The sequence below is a fragment of the Populus trichocarpa genome, chromosome 19, assembly GCF_000002775.5.
Source record: "Populus trichocarpa isolate Nisqually-1 chromosome 19, P.trichocarpa_v4.1, whole genome shotgun sequence".
Taxonomy (NCBI): domain Eukaryota; kingdom Viridiplantae; phylum Streptophyta; class Magnoliopsida; order Malpighiales; family Salicaceae; genus Populus; species Populus trichocarpa.
Genome location: NC_037303.2, coordinates 3,978,865 through 3,992,308, shown reverse-complemented (window position 1 = coordinate 3,992,308; position 13,444 = coordinate 3,978,865). Strand labels below are relative to the sequence as shown.

At 30.2% G+C, this 13,444-nt stretch overlaps 1 protein-coding gene, 1 long non-coding RNA gene and 1 pseudogene across 2 annotated transcripts in view; 1 reads left to right on the top strand and 2 right to left on the bottom strand.

Moving 5' to 3' along the window:
• The window catches only part of LOC18110625 (uncharacterized), a 75,653-nt gene extending 69,821 nt beyond the window's left edge, over nt 1-5,832 (bottom strand). Inside the window, exon 1 of the mRNA XM_006388888.3 lies at nt 5,480-5,832. Within this exon, the coding sequence (XP_006388950.3) occupies nt 5,480-5,691 (212 nt within the window). The 5' untranslated portion in view covers nt 5,692-5,832. The remainder of the gene's footprint in view (nt 1-5,479) is intronic.
• Nucleotides 3,864-5,473, bottom strand: LOC18108213 (uncharacterized). The gene is made up of 2 exons (XR_008058196.1): nt 5,215-5,473; nt 3,864-4,212 (listed from the first exon to the last, which is right to left on the bottom strand). It is a non-coding gene; the product is annotated as an uncharacterized LOC18108213 (long non-coding RNA).
• LOC18108212 (protein DEHYDRATION-INDUCED 19 homolog 4-like) lies at nt 5,740-11,718 on the top strand (annotated as a pseudogene).
• Nucleotides 11,719-13,444: the final 1,726 nt, after the last annotated feature.

Below are 13,444 nucleotides of genomic sequence, written 5' to 3'. Positions count from 1 at the left end.
AACAGTAATTTACTAATGACCTTTTGGTTTCTTTATTGACCTTGATTGTTATTGATCTTGATTGGCATGTGCACCAAAGAGATAATCATGAAACCATACAGTTTTCGATGACATGTCAGAGAGGATGGAGAACTGCACAGTATTTTAGGACATGATAGAAACGTTAGTGGGAGAGATGTCGTCTGCATCCCAGGAAGAAAAAACAAACAAACACGCCCACATGACAGGGAGGTTAGTGGAACTTGATGAATGATTACTCCTTTTATTTTATAGTTTGAATTTTATCACATGTGTGTGGCGTCGCAACGAATGCTTCCACTTTATTGGTTTGAGTATCTAGAAAATAGGGTAGACAAGGAATTCTTGTTTGTTATTAGTGGAAAGAGGGAATGATAGTCATCACCTAGTTTTTGGTTACCAGGAACCTTAACTGGTTTTAAAGATTGGGTACAAAGACTGGTTGCGTAAAGAAAAGGTATTAGCACTCCAAATACATCGTACCTAAGGTAAGCTGCATTGTTTGATTATCTGATATAAACTAAGGTATTGTTGTGTTTTCCAATTATTTGTCTGTCTAAGATTTAAGAAAAGTCATTATCGGTAAGGAGATTCTTATCTTATCAGATAAAACATAACCGTTCTAATGTTAATAAAATCTGATATTAAAAGAACACAAAATATTTTTTTTGAAAATTTTAAAATATTAACCTAGTTCTCGTGGCTTTAAGGAAATGGTTATTAAAGCAAAAAATACATGCTTCAGACATATTTTGAAATTTTGTTGTATGAGAATACGATATGATTTTTTTTTATCGTAGAGAGATTTGACTGTATGCATGAAAACAAAACAAGTTTTTTTAATAATGTTTTTTGCAACATTTCGAAGAAAACAGGGTATTTTAATACCGAGTTTGTATCTTACAGTGTCAAATTACAACCCAATACATGACAAAATCGATAGAAAAACATGCAAGAAAATCACATTTTTTTAGAACATGCCAGAAAAGTAAGTGGGGGGAGATGTCATCTGCATTACAGGAAAAAAAAAACATGCTCACATGACAAAAAAGTTAGTTGAACTTGATGAACGATTACTTCTTTTTTTTTTTCATTTTATAATCTGAATTTAATAAATGATTGCAAGAAATAAATTTTTATAAATGCAGGATTTAGATATTAATAACTTGTGTAAAATATGAATCAAAGAGATTTAGTTTGAAAATTAAATATAATGTCCATGAAAGATATGCAAGGATACATTGTTAATAATAATAGTACTACTATTATCATTATTATTAAAGTAATATTACTAATGGCCTTTGGTTTCTTTATTAACCGTGATTGTTATTGACCTGATTGGCATGCGCACCAAAAAGATAATCATGAAAAGATGCATATCATTTGGACAAATTGCACAGCTTTCGATGACATGTCAGAGAGGATGGAAAACTGCACAGTTTTTTAGAACATGCCAGAAAAGTTAGTGGGGGAGATGTCATCTGTATCACAGGAATAAAAAAACAAACATGCTCACATGATAGAAACGTTAGTTGAACTTGATGAACAATTACTCCTTTTCTTTTTCATTTTATAATTTGAATTTGATAAATGATTGCAAGAAATAAATTTTTATAAATGCATGATTTATATATAAATGACTTGTTTAAAATATGAATCAAAGAGATTTAGTTTGAAAATAAGACGTAATGTCCATGAAAGATATGCAAGGATACATTGTTAATAATAATAGTACTACTATTATCATTATTATGAACAGTAATATTACTAATGGCCTTTGATTTCTTTATTAATCTTGATTGGCATGCGCACCGAAAAGATAATCATGAAAAGATGCATATCATCTAGACAAATTGCACAGCTTTGATGACATGTCAGAGAGGATGGAAAACTGCACAGTTTTTTAGAACATGCCAGAAAAGTTAGTGAGGGAGATGTCATCTGTATCACAGGAATAAAAAAACAAACATGCTCACATGACAGGAAAGTTAGTTGAACTTGATGAACGATTACTCCTTTTTTTCATTTTATAATTTGAATTTGATAAATGATAGCAAGAAATAAATTTTTATAAATGCATGATTTAGATATAAATTTAGATATAAATAACTTGTTTAAAATATAAATAAAAAAGACTTAGTTTGAAAATAAGATATAATGTCCATGAAAGATTTGCAAGGATACATTGTTAGTAATAATAAAACTACTATTATCATCATTATTAAAAGTAATATTACTAATGACCTTTGGTTTCTTTATTAACCTTGATTGTTATTGAACTTGATTGGCATATGCACCAAAAATATAATCATGAAACGGCACAGCTTTCGATGACTTGTCAAAGAGGATTGAAAGCTGCAAAATTTTGTGAGGGAGATGTCGCCTGCATCCTAGAAAAAAACAAACAAACACGCTCACATGACAGAGAGGTTAGTGGAACTTGATGAATGATTACTTTTTTATTTTATAATTTGAATTTGATAAATCATTGTAGGAAATAAATTTTTATAAATGCATGATTTAGATATAAATGGCTTGTTTAAAATATGAATCAAAGAGATTTAGTTTGAAAATAAGATATAATGTCCATGAAAGATATGCAAGGATACAGTGTTAATAATAATAGTACTACTATTATCATTATTATTAACAGTAATATTACTAATGGCCTTTGGTTTCTTTATTAACCTTGATTGGCATGCGCACCGAAAAGATAATCATGAAAAGATGCATATCATCTGGACAAATTGCACAGCTTTCAATGACATGTCAAAGAGGATGGAAAACTGCACAGTTTTTTAGAACATGCCAGAAAAGTTAGTGGGGGAGATGTCACCTGCATCACAGGAAAAAAAAAATGCTCACATGACAGAAAAGTTAGTTGAACTTGATGAACGATTACTCCTTTTTTTTTTTTTTTCATTTTATAATTTGAATTTAATAAATGATTGCAAGAAATAAATTTTTATAAATGCATGATTTAGATATAAATAGCTTGTGTAAAATATAAATAAAAGAGATTTAGTTTGAAAATAAGATATAATGTCCATGAAAGATATATAAGGATATAGTGTTAATAATAATAGTACTACTATTATCATTATTATTAACAATAATATTACTAATGGCCTTTGATTTCTTTATTAATTTTGATTGGTATATGCACCAAAAAGATAATCATAAAAAGATACATATCATCTGAACAAATTGCACAGCTTTCAATGACATGTCAAGTTGATGATCTTTTAAATGAAAAACTCATTGAATAATGCGGCAAGGGCAAGGATCTGTTTTTGATGATTAAAGAAAAAAAAAAAAAAACAAAATAACAATGCGGTGCCTCTCGAATTTGATGCCCAAAGGGACTTTATACTAGGGAGAATTTAATGTATGCTGCTTCCAATTTCTCATTATAAGCATCTCTACTTGCTTCTTGTCCCCTATTGTTGATATTAGGTGGTAATCTTTCAAAACTTCTTTAAATGCCGTTGGTGCCCGTGACCGATAAGACAATTTTGCTTTTTCTACTCTTTTTTTTTCCTTGCACTTATTATTTTTAAACTAAATTAGCCCTTATTATATTTTGAATTATGTTTTACCCACTGAAAAAAAGTCTTTGATGTATTGATTTTCTCTTATATATTCTTTTCTTCTAATTTTTTTTTATTTTTTTTTAAATTATCAATACAAAAACAATATATATAATGGTAAAAAAAAATATGAAATGATCAGCTATTGATTCATGGTCAGTGTGAGTGCACAACCAACCTTTTCTATGCACAACAAGGCCGTTTTCTACACCAATTGCAGTGACCAGCAACCACAAGCAAGCAACCATACAATAATTCTAGGAATCACAAGCTCTTATGCAATAAATTTAGTAAGCCACAAACAATCATTTAACAATCCTACGAGTTCAAACAGCTAGAATACATAATATTCCCCTAATACACTAGCTAATGATCACAGCTCGTGAAAAGTTCAATGTAGTTGAAGTTTTTCATTGCTTCAGCAATAATAGTCTTCCACAAGCAAGCAATTCAAGTTTCACCCTTCACAAAATTCTAATAAAATTGAAACACAATGACGATAAAATGCATCATACGTCTTTCACATGATGCTACAGCCTAAAGCAAAAGCCACGCTTGTAACTTCCACTATCATTACAATTTTTTCAAGCACATTTCTTCGATTCTGAAATTAAAGATAACAAAGCATATGATTAGATATTTGGAACTAATGTTCTGTTATGGGTAAATTTTGTGAAACTAATTGGTAACATCCAAACTATAAAACAAATTTCGAAAATACCAATAAATATTAATATCTAAAAAGTTTTTTATTAATCTGATTATGAATGAGAAATTTAGCATTTTATGGTTAATTGTGTGTTTGAGATAATTAGGTTTTACATGAAAATAAGGACAAATATGAGTTATTATTTTCCTACAAATAACATGTATTTTGTAGTTTCATATATATATATATATATATATGTGTGTGTGTGTGTGTGTGTGTCTTTTTTAATTTCTTTTTTTATGTGTAATTAATATTCTTCACAAAATGCTAAGTTTATTTTTTATTTTGATGATAAATTTTTATTTGTTTGGGTTTTTTAATTCAAATATTCTTTTTTTTATACATATAAATATAGTTTTATTTTTTTAATTAATGATCCTATCAGGCAAAGCACATATTCTTGACATGTGTTTTATGATTTAAGAAAATTAAACACAAAAAACCTTAACGAAACATAAGTGGAACAATATAATCCAAAAATAATTTTATATACATAAATGATAGACAAGTGGACTCTTAACTAATACAAATACACAAACATTAACAAAAATAGTTCTGGAAAAAATAATAAAAATTGTAGAATGAAAAAATTTATAAAAAAGGAAAATAGATTAAATTATTCCGATAGAAAAAAAATAAAAATAAATAAGTATCACTAGTTGATTAATCCTGTTATTTCTCTCATTTTTTTTCAATTTAATGAAAGAACATATATCAATTCCTAATAATGAAGAAGCAATCTGCTAGAAAAACCCAATTCAAACCAAATCCACAATAAAAGAAACATAATTAATTCGTTTCAAAAATTGAAAATTTTAAGCAATCTGAAGTATTTCTTTCTAGCATGCCATCATCTAACAGGGATCGAAGTTGATATCATTTTCAAAGATTAATTACCTGTACGGGAGCTTTTACTGCCAAGCTCCTGCTTTGACTGAGTAAAGTATAGTTATCGCAGAAGATGGCATCAGCGTGGTGAGTGAACCTTTTTCCACCATAACAATCACAACAAATTTCATAGGTGCTATCTGAATCATCCTTGAAGAAACATTGAGAGCAACTGAAGTATACGTCAGCCAAGAACGTATTACAAGACTGGCAAATTAGAGCTCTTCCACTCTGCATGATGTAGTACAAGACGATTGTTTCCTCAAAATCCAAGCTTCCATTGCCGTCCTTGTCCAGCGCTGTAAACAAGCTTGGATGAGTAAGAACCGTGTTGTTATCTTTCTTGAGATACTCCAAGTATTCATGTAGATTAATTCGCCCGTCTCCGTTTTTGTCCATTTCATTGAAAGAAAATCTGGCATTTCGCTTCTTCTCCTCGGACAGATTCTCATAATAAGCTACAGCAGCGCGGCGAACCTCCTCCATATCTATTTATGGGTGTAAGATTTAAGAGGAGGAGAGTTTAAGAAGGTAATGGACGAGGTAGCTTTGGCCTACAATTTCAAGACTGCGAAGGGAGTTTTGATGAAGCGGATAACTCTAAAATCCTGCCTCTGGTCATTTGGTGCATATCTGAAAGATCTGACCTATATTTATATCTAAGAAATAGAGAGCTGGGTTAATTCTCGTATTATTCAGTTAAATCAGATTTTTTTTTAAATAATATCATTTTATTATTATTTATTATTTATTATTTTTAAATTGTTTTAATATATTCATATCAAAATTAAATTTTAAAAATAAAAAAAATATTAATTTATTTACAAATAAAATACACTTTAAAAACTATTTTTTATTGCACACAAACATGTTTTTAAATAATATAAACTAATAAAAAAAGTAAAAAAGTAAAAAATAAAAACAATAAAAAACTCAAACAATCTTATCTCTTCATTTTCTCATACTAGCCACCTATCATATCGACCTGGTGAATGCATCAATCTTAAATTTTTGTTCAAGTTATTATTATTATTATTTTCAATCTGAATCGGTTGAAGCAAATCAATAAGATTCAAAGACCCGCAAGACGACTAGGCCGAGTTTTAATATACACATCTATGAAGTTTAATATTTTCCTAAATAGAAAAAAAAAGAAGAAGAAGAGAAAAAAAATCAAGTGTACCCGCTTCCACAATCTTTCCAAATCCCACTCAATCTCCCTCCGCCACATCAAACCATGATATCATCATTTGTCTTTGATTTTAAAACCAAACACCCTCTTCATGCTGAAGCCGCGACCCAAAGCCCAAGGAAACCCAGCTACTGCCTACTACTATGAGAGGCCCCCACAAATCTGGTTTTGGAGACTATCTTTTCTTTGATTCCACTTCCCCATGAATTATTTATTTCTCCTCAATAATTCTTGTTGTCCACTATAAAATTATAAAAAAAGACCTAAAGTATTATTTATGAGACTTGAGCACTGTTAAAAATTATAGTTGTTTTTATAACACATATCATTTGACTCGACCGTCTCTTTTCTTAGACTTATATTATTCTATAATTATATCTTTTATATTTTGACTAGTCAAATCTTCATAATCTCCTGCACCACAATCCTTTAATATTATTATTAATAATATTAATATCTTGATAAACATTTCGCACCGAAAAGATAATCATAAAAAGATACATATCATCTATATAAACTGCACAACTTTTGATGATATGTCACAAAGGATGAAGAACTGCATCATTTCTTAGAACATGCTAGAAAAGTTAAGTTAGTGGGGGGTGATGTCGCCCGCATCCCGCGGAAAAGAAAAAACAAACACATTCACATGGCAAAGAGGTTAGTGGAACTTGATGAATGAGTACTTTTTTTTTTCATTTTATAATTTGCATTTGATGAATGATTGTAGGAAATAAATAATAATAATAATAATAATAATAGTAATAATAGTAATAATGATAGTGATGATATTAATTAGTAATAATAATAATTGTGCTAATAATAATAACAACAACAACCAATTTATGCCTTAAATTCATCTTTTTTCTTTCCAAAATAAAAATATAAAGTAAAGAAAGCAAGAAGAGTACTGCCGACTTGAAAAAGTAGGCTAGAAAGGATTTCAAATATATAGGAAGATGAAGCTACAATTCTAGACAAATTGAAAGCCTAATTGTAGCTCATTATACCCAAACCTGGAGAGACAATGCAGATTTAAGGTCAAATCAAATCATTATTGGACAAATATGCATAATTTCTAAGTCCAAAGACATAATTAGTTTTTTAATATGCCAATTAGATTTAATCATGGGCCAAATTAAATAATTTTTTATGTTTAAGAATTAATTTGGATCCAATTGAAGGATTTAATTAGGTACAGGGATTTTATTATACTGTAAATGGGTCAAATTAATTTTATTAAGGGTTTAATTGGTGAAAAATTAAGTTTGAGAGCTCAATTTGGACTTAATTAAGAAGATTGAAATTTTAGAAGACCAAATTCATTTTTTACCATGTTAATTGATTGAAATCAGGGGTAAAATCATAAGAAAATCAAAGTTTTAGGGTCAATTAGGGGTTAAATTGAAGAAATTTACATCCAAGGACCAATAAATTAATTTTATTAAGGGCTTAATTGGTGAAAAATTAAGTTTGAGAGCTCAATTTAAACTTAATTAAGAAGGTTGGAATTTTAGAAGACCAAATTTATTTTTTATCATGTTATTTGATTGAAATCAGGGGTAAAATCATAAGAAAATCAAAGTTTTGGGGTCAATCAGGGGTTAAATTGAAGAATTTCGCATCCAAATACCAATATGTAAAAGGCGTCGAACTATAGGGACCCAAATTCATTATTAAGGGTTTAATTGATGAAAAAGTAAGTTTGAGAGCTCATTTTGAACCTAATTAAGAAGATTGAAATTTTAGAAGACCAAATTCATTTTTTACCGTGTTAATTGATTGAAATCAGAGGTAAAATCATAAGAAGATCAAAGTTTTAGGGTCAATTAGGGTTAAATTGAAGAAATTCACATCCAGGGACTAATAAAATTAATGTTATTGAGGGCCTAATTGGTGAAAAATTAAGTTGGAGAGCTCAATTTGAACTTAATTAAGAAGAATGAAATTTTAGAAGACCAAATTCATTTTTTACCATGTTAATTGATGAAATCAGGGGTAAAATCATAAGAAAATCAAAGTTTTGGGTCAATTAGGGGTTAAATTAAAGAAATTCGCATTCAAATACCAATCTACAAAAAACATCGAACTATAAAGACCCAATTGATTGCAATCTAGGGTTAAATTGAAAAAAATTAAAAGTTTAATGGTTAATTCAGGGTCAAATCGCTTAAATCCAAGACCAAGGATCAAAATAAAAAATGCATAGAACTATTATCATTATTATTAATAGTAATATTATTTGTGACCTTTTGGTTTCTTTATTAACCTTGATTGTTATTGATCTTGATTGGCATGTGCACCAAAAAGATAATCATGAAATCGCAATGCTTTTGATGACATGTCAGAGAGGATGGAAAACAATACAGTATTTTAGGACATGCTAGAAAAGTTAGTGGGAGAGATGTCGCCTGCATCCCAGAAAAACAAACAAACAAACAAATCCGGCCACATGACAAAGAGGTTAATGGAACTTGATGAATGATTACTCCTTTTATTTTATAGTTTGAATTTTATTGCATGTGTGCGATATCGCGGTGAATGTTTCCACTTTATTGATTTGAGTATCTGGAAATTAAGGTAGACAAGAAATTCTTGTTTATTATTAGTGGAAAGAGGGAATGAGAGTCACCACCTAGTTTTTGGTTACTATGAATCCTAACTGGTTTCAAAGACTAGACACTTGGACTAGTTGCGTAAAGGAAATATATTAGTACCCCAAATATGTTGTACCTAAGGTAAGCTGCATTGTTTGATTGTTTGATATAAACTAAGGTGTTGTCGTGTTTACTAATTATTGATATGTCTAAGGTTTAAGAAAAGACCTCCTCAGTAAGGAGATTCTTATCTTATTGGATAAAACATAATCGTTCTAATATCAACAAAAAGAATAACTAACGCTTATTTAATATTAGAAATACATCTTACATATAAGTTTATAATCTTTGATATTAAGGCCATGTTTGTTTCCCGGAAATCACTTTCCAAACTTTCCTGTGTTTGTTTGCCATTAGGAAAGGTGGTCAACGGAAAACACTTTCCTGTTAAAGGAAAACAGTTTCCCGTCAAAGAAAAATTTTACTTGGTTTCCAGAAAAGTATTTTCTCTTTTGGCTATGTTTGTTTTCCGGAAAGTGGTTTTCAGGAAACCACTTTCCAAACTTTTATGTGTTTGTTTGCCATTAGAAAAGTTGGTCAACGGAAAACACTTTCCAATCAAAGGAAAATTTGGCTTGGTTTTTAGGAAAGTGTTTTCCTAGAAAATTTGGGTGGAAAACACTTTTCGAAAGTTGTGAAAAATTTAGAAATGTCATTATTTGCTGATTATATCAAATTTGATCCTCAAACTTTTGATTGCTATATATATATATTTTGTTTTGAATATTTATTTTTTAATTTCATTTTTTAAAATTTAATTTTTATATTAACTTTGGTCCTTATTTTTATAATTGCTATTTGCTTTTTCCTTATCATTTGTTTATTGAAATTTTTTATCTATCAAATTTGGTCTTTATTCTTTTGATTGTTACTTATTTTATTTGAAATAATTTATAAAATGTTAATTATTATTATTTTAATTTCTTCATCTTTCAATTTTTTTATTTTTTATTTGATCTCTATTATTTTGATTATTATTTATTTTATCTGAGATCATGGTTGTTAAAAACTAGTTTTGACTCGTAAAATCGCTGATTTTACGAGTCAAAATGCATAAAACGTGTAAAATCAGGTTTAAAACTCGAAAACCGGTAAAATCGATCAAACCCGGTCAAACTCGCATAAAATCGGGTCAACCCGTAAAAAACATAAAAACCGGTCTGATTTCACGATTTCACATGAAATTTAAAACCTGTGCCTTGTGCTGACTCAGCACCCCTTTTCCCAATCCCCTCCCCACCCGTAATTGACACGAATTGGGTTGTGCAAGTTGAGTAAGGAAACCAGTACTACAACACTGGAACCAAAGGCTATGGTTCTTCATCTTCCAAGAACTAGGCTCTTATTATCTGAAGAAGAAACGATCATCATTTGGAGTGGAGAGAGAGCTGAGGGAGCATGAATTGAACCCAACACCACCATGTTGAGGGGACCTTTGTTGTCCACCTGATGACTCTGGTTTTTATGAAAGGATAAAGGATTCGCCATCTCTATCTCTCTCCCTCCCTTTCTAAATGCGTAGAAGCAAGAACCATCACAACCAAGAACGAAAGAACTAGGATCTGGTTTGTTTAAAATCTTTCATTTCTTTTGCAATGTCCTTAGTTTAGTAAGAGATGGTGTTTGAAAGCTGCTTTTTTTTTGGATTTTTTTGTTGGTTTGTGGTGCTAGATCTGTATGATGAGACTAAAACAGAAGAGGATTTGAAAGCAGAGTATTTGTGTCCATTTTGCGGCGAGGATTTTGATGTTGTTGGTCTCTTTTGCCACATCCATGAAGAGCATCCTGCTGAAGCCAAGAATGGGGTATCATATTCTTATCGAGTTCTATTGATGGATGTAAATTAAAAAGTTTAGTTCTTTAGTGTTAAATTGCTTTTGGTAAAGGGTTTTATGGGGTTTGATTTTAAATGAGATAATTTGGTTAACTGTGTGAGTTTGTCGCCTTGTTTTTGAAGGTTTTTTATTTTATCCTAGAGCATATAAATTGGTCATTTTCTTTTTGGAACACTATTAATTACACTTTCCTAGTTTTTTTTTGTCTAGAGACTGTTACTGAAATGATACTGGAATTGTTTGTTTTCAGGTATGTCCAGTTTGTGCTAAAAGGGTGGGGATGAACATTGTTACTCACATTACTGGGCAGCATGGGAACTTCTTTAATATATCCTTTTATCTCAAAATTTGACTCTTAATATTTAACATTTTGGTTCTGGTTTTTTTGCATAGTCTGGATTGGTTTACACACAACCAAACATGCATGTTTATGTAGTTCAAATGTTAATTATATGGAAAAGTGACCTAGGTAATGTTGGTAACTGAAAATCTGTCTAGTGAATCTCTAGGCTCATGGGAAACTTTCAACATCAAAGGGGTGAAAATCTATCTTGTTAGTTACCGGTTAACGGTGTCCAAACTATTAGTTTGTATTGACTTATCTGTTGAAGTTCCTTGACTGGAGATTACGTGCAGCGTAAGAGGAGACTGCAGAAGGGGGGGAGCTAACTTAGCATTTTCTATACTGAGAAAAGAGTTGCGAGAAGGAAGTTTACAATCCCTTCTTGGTGGATCTTCGTGCTTTGTTTCGTCCTCCAATACAGAACCTGATCCATTGCTTTCACCTTTCATATTTCTTGTCATAGTTTTGCAGAATTGGAAAACTTAAAACTAAGGTTCAACTTCCTGTGGTATGATGTTAGTGTTTTCCTTTTCTGTCAATCTTTACACTAGTTCAGTTTTTTTATATTTTTATAGTGAAAAGAGTTGTACTGTAACCTAGTTTCCATGGAAATTTCACATGCCCGTTTAGACAAGTCAATTGTTACCTAGATTTGTAACCAAAAAGTTTTTATTAAAATTGAGAAATTTAGTTGTTGCTTGCATTGTGGTGTTGTTGGCAGCCTCAACATTTATTAAATTTCTTGTCCTTGCACAATTAGCATGTCTGATTAATTTGTGTTCAAGTGTATTGAACTGCAGGATATAACATGCATATTTAACATTCATGCTCTTCATTTATTAATTAAACTGTGATTTTACGATTTTTAGTTAAAAAATTTTACTTGTGATTTTATGATTTTACGATTCGAGTTAATATTGTATGTTCCGTGTCGTGTCAAAAAAGCATTTTTGACAACCTTGTCTGAGATAATTTATGAAATTATATTTTTTTTCAATTTCATTCCCATTCAACTTTTTAATATGTAAGATTTGTTCCTCATTATTTTAATAAACTTGAAAAAAATAAAACATTAATAAGTTATTTTCTAGCTCATTTTCCATAACATAACCAAACATTGGAAAGTGTTTTCCAACTTATTTTCCATTACACTATCAAACATCGGAAAATACTTTCCCGGAATTCACTTTCTCCGGAATTTACTTTACAAAAAGAAATTACTTTCCAGCAAACAAACGAGGCTTAAAAGAAAACAAAATAATGTTTTTGAAAATTTTGAAATATTGACCTTGTTTTCATGACTTTAATGAATTGGTTATTAAAGCAAAAAATACATGCTTAAGACATATTTGAAATTTTGTTGAATGAGAATACGCTATGATTTTTTATTTTATTTTAGAGAGACTTGGTTATATGCATGAAAATAAAATATATTTTTAATAATATTTTTTGTAATATTTTAGAGAAAATCAAATATTTTAATTGGAGTTGTATAGCTGTAAGTGTAGTTCACTGAAACCGCGAGTCAAAGCCCAAGGAAACCCAACTACTACTATGAGAGGCCCCCACAAATTTGGTTTTGGAGAGAATCTTTTCTTTGATTCCACCTACCCATGAATTATTTATTTCTCCTCAATAATTCCACTATATCACACCACATGAAATACGGTTCATGTATTAGAGTCATGGAAATCCAAGTTCTATTTGTCTAAGGAACATGATCTCCTCTGGCTGTTTCGAAGTTATATAATAATTTTTTTAAAATGTTTTTTTATTTAAAAATTCTTGTTTTGTCATTGGAATTTGACTAATTAAAATCAAATAAGGCTCTCATAAAATTTTATTAAGATGTCTAATAAAATGGAGATATAAGCTTTTCCTTCTCAATAAAGATGGAGAAATTAAGTGATGGGAGCTCGAACAAGATCGAGGTTGGCAGAAGCATCTCAAACTTAGTTTTCTCATAAACAACTCAAGTAGAGGGCTCAACAACTGCAGCCTTTATCGGCAAAGCTGGAAGGAAGTTGAGGCAGAGAAAATGCCATCATAGGAATCACTATAGTTGAGTTGGGAACATCGAATTTCACAGGGGTATAGACCCTCCTTATCTTAAAGTGGTGGCAACGCTCGCAATCACTTTAAAAGAAGTTAAAATCTGCTTCAACTCCAATTGAGGGAGTACGACTGCCTCTGACTTTATTTTTTTTTGCAG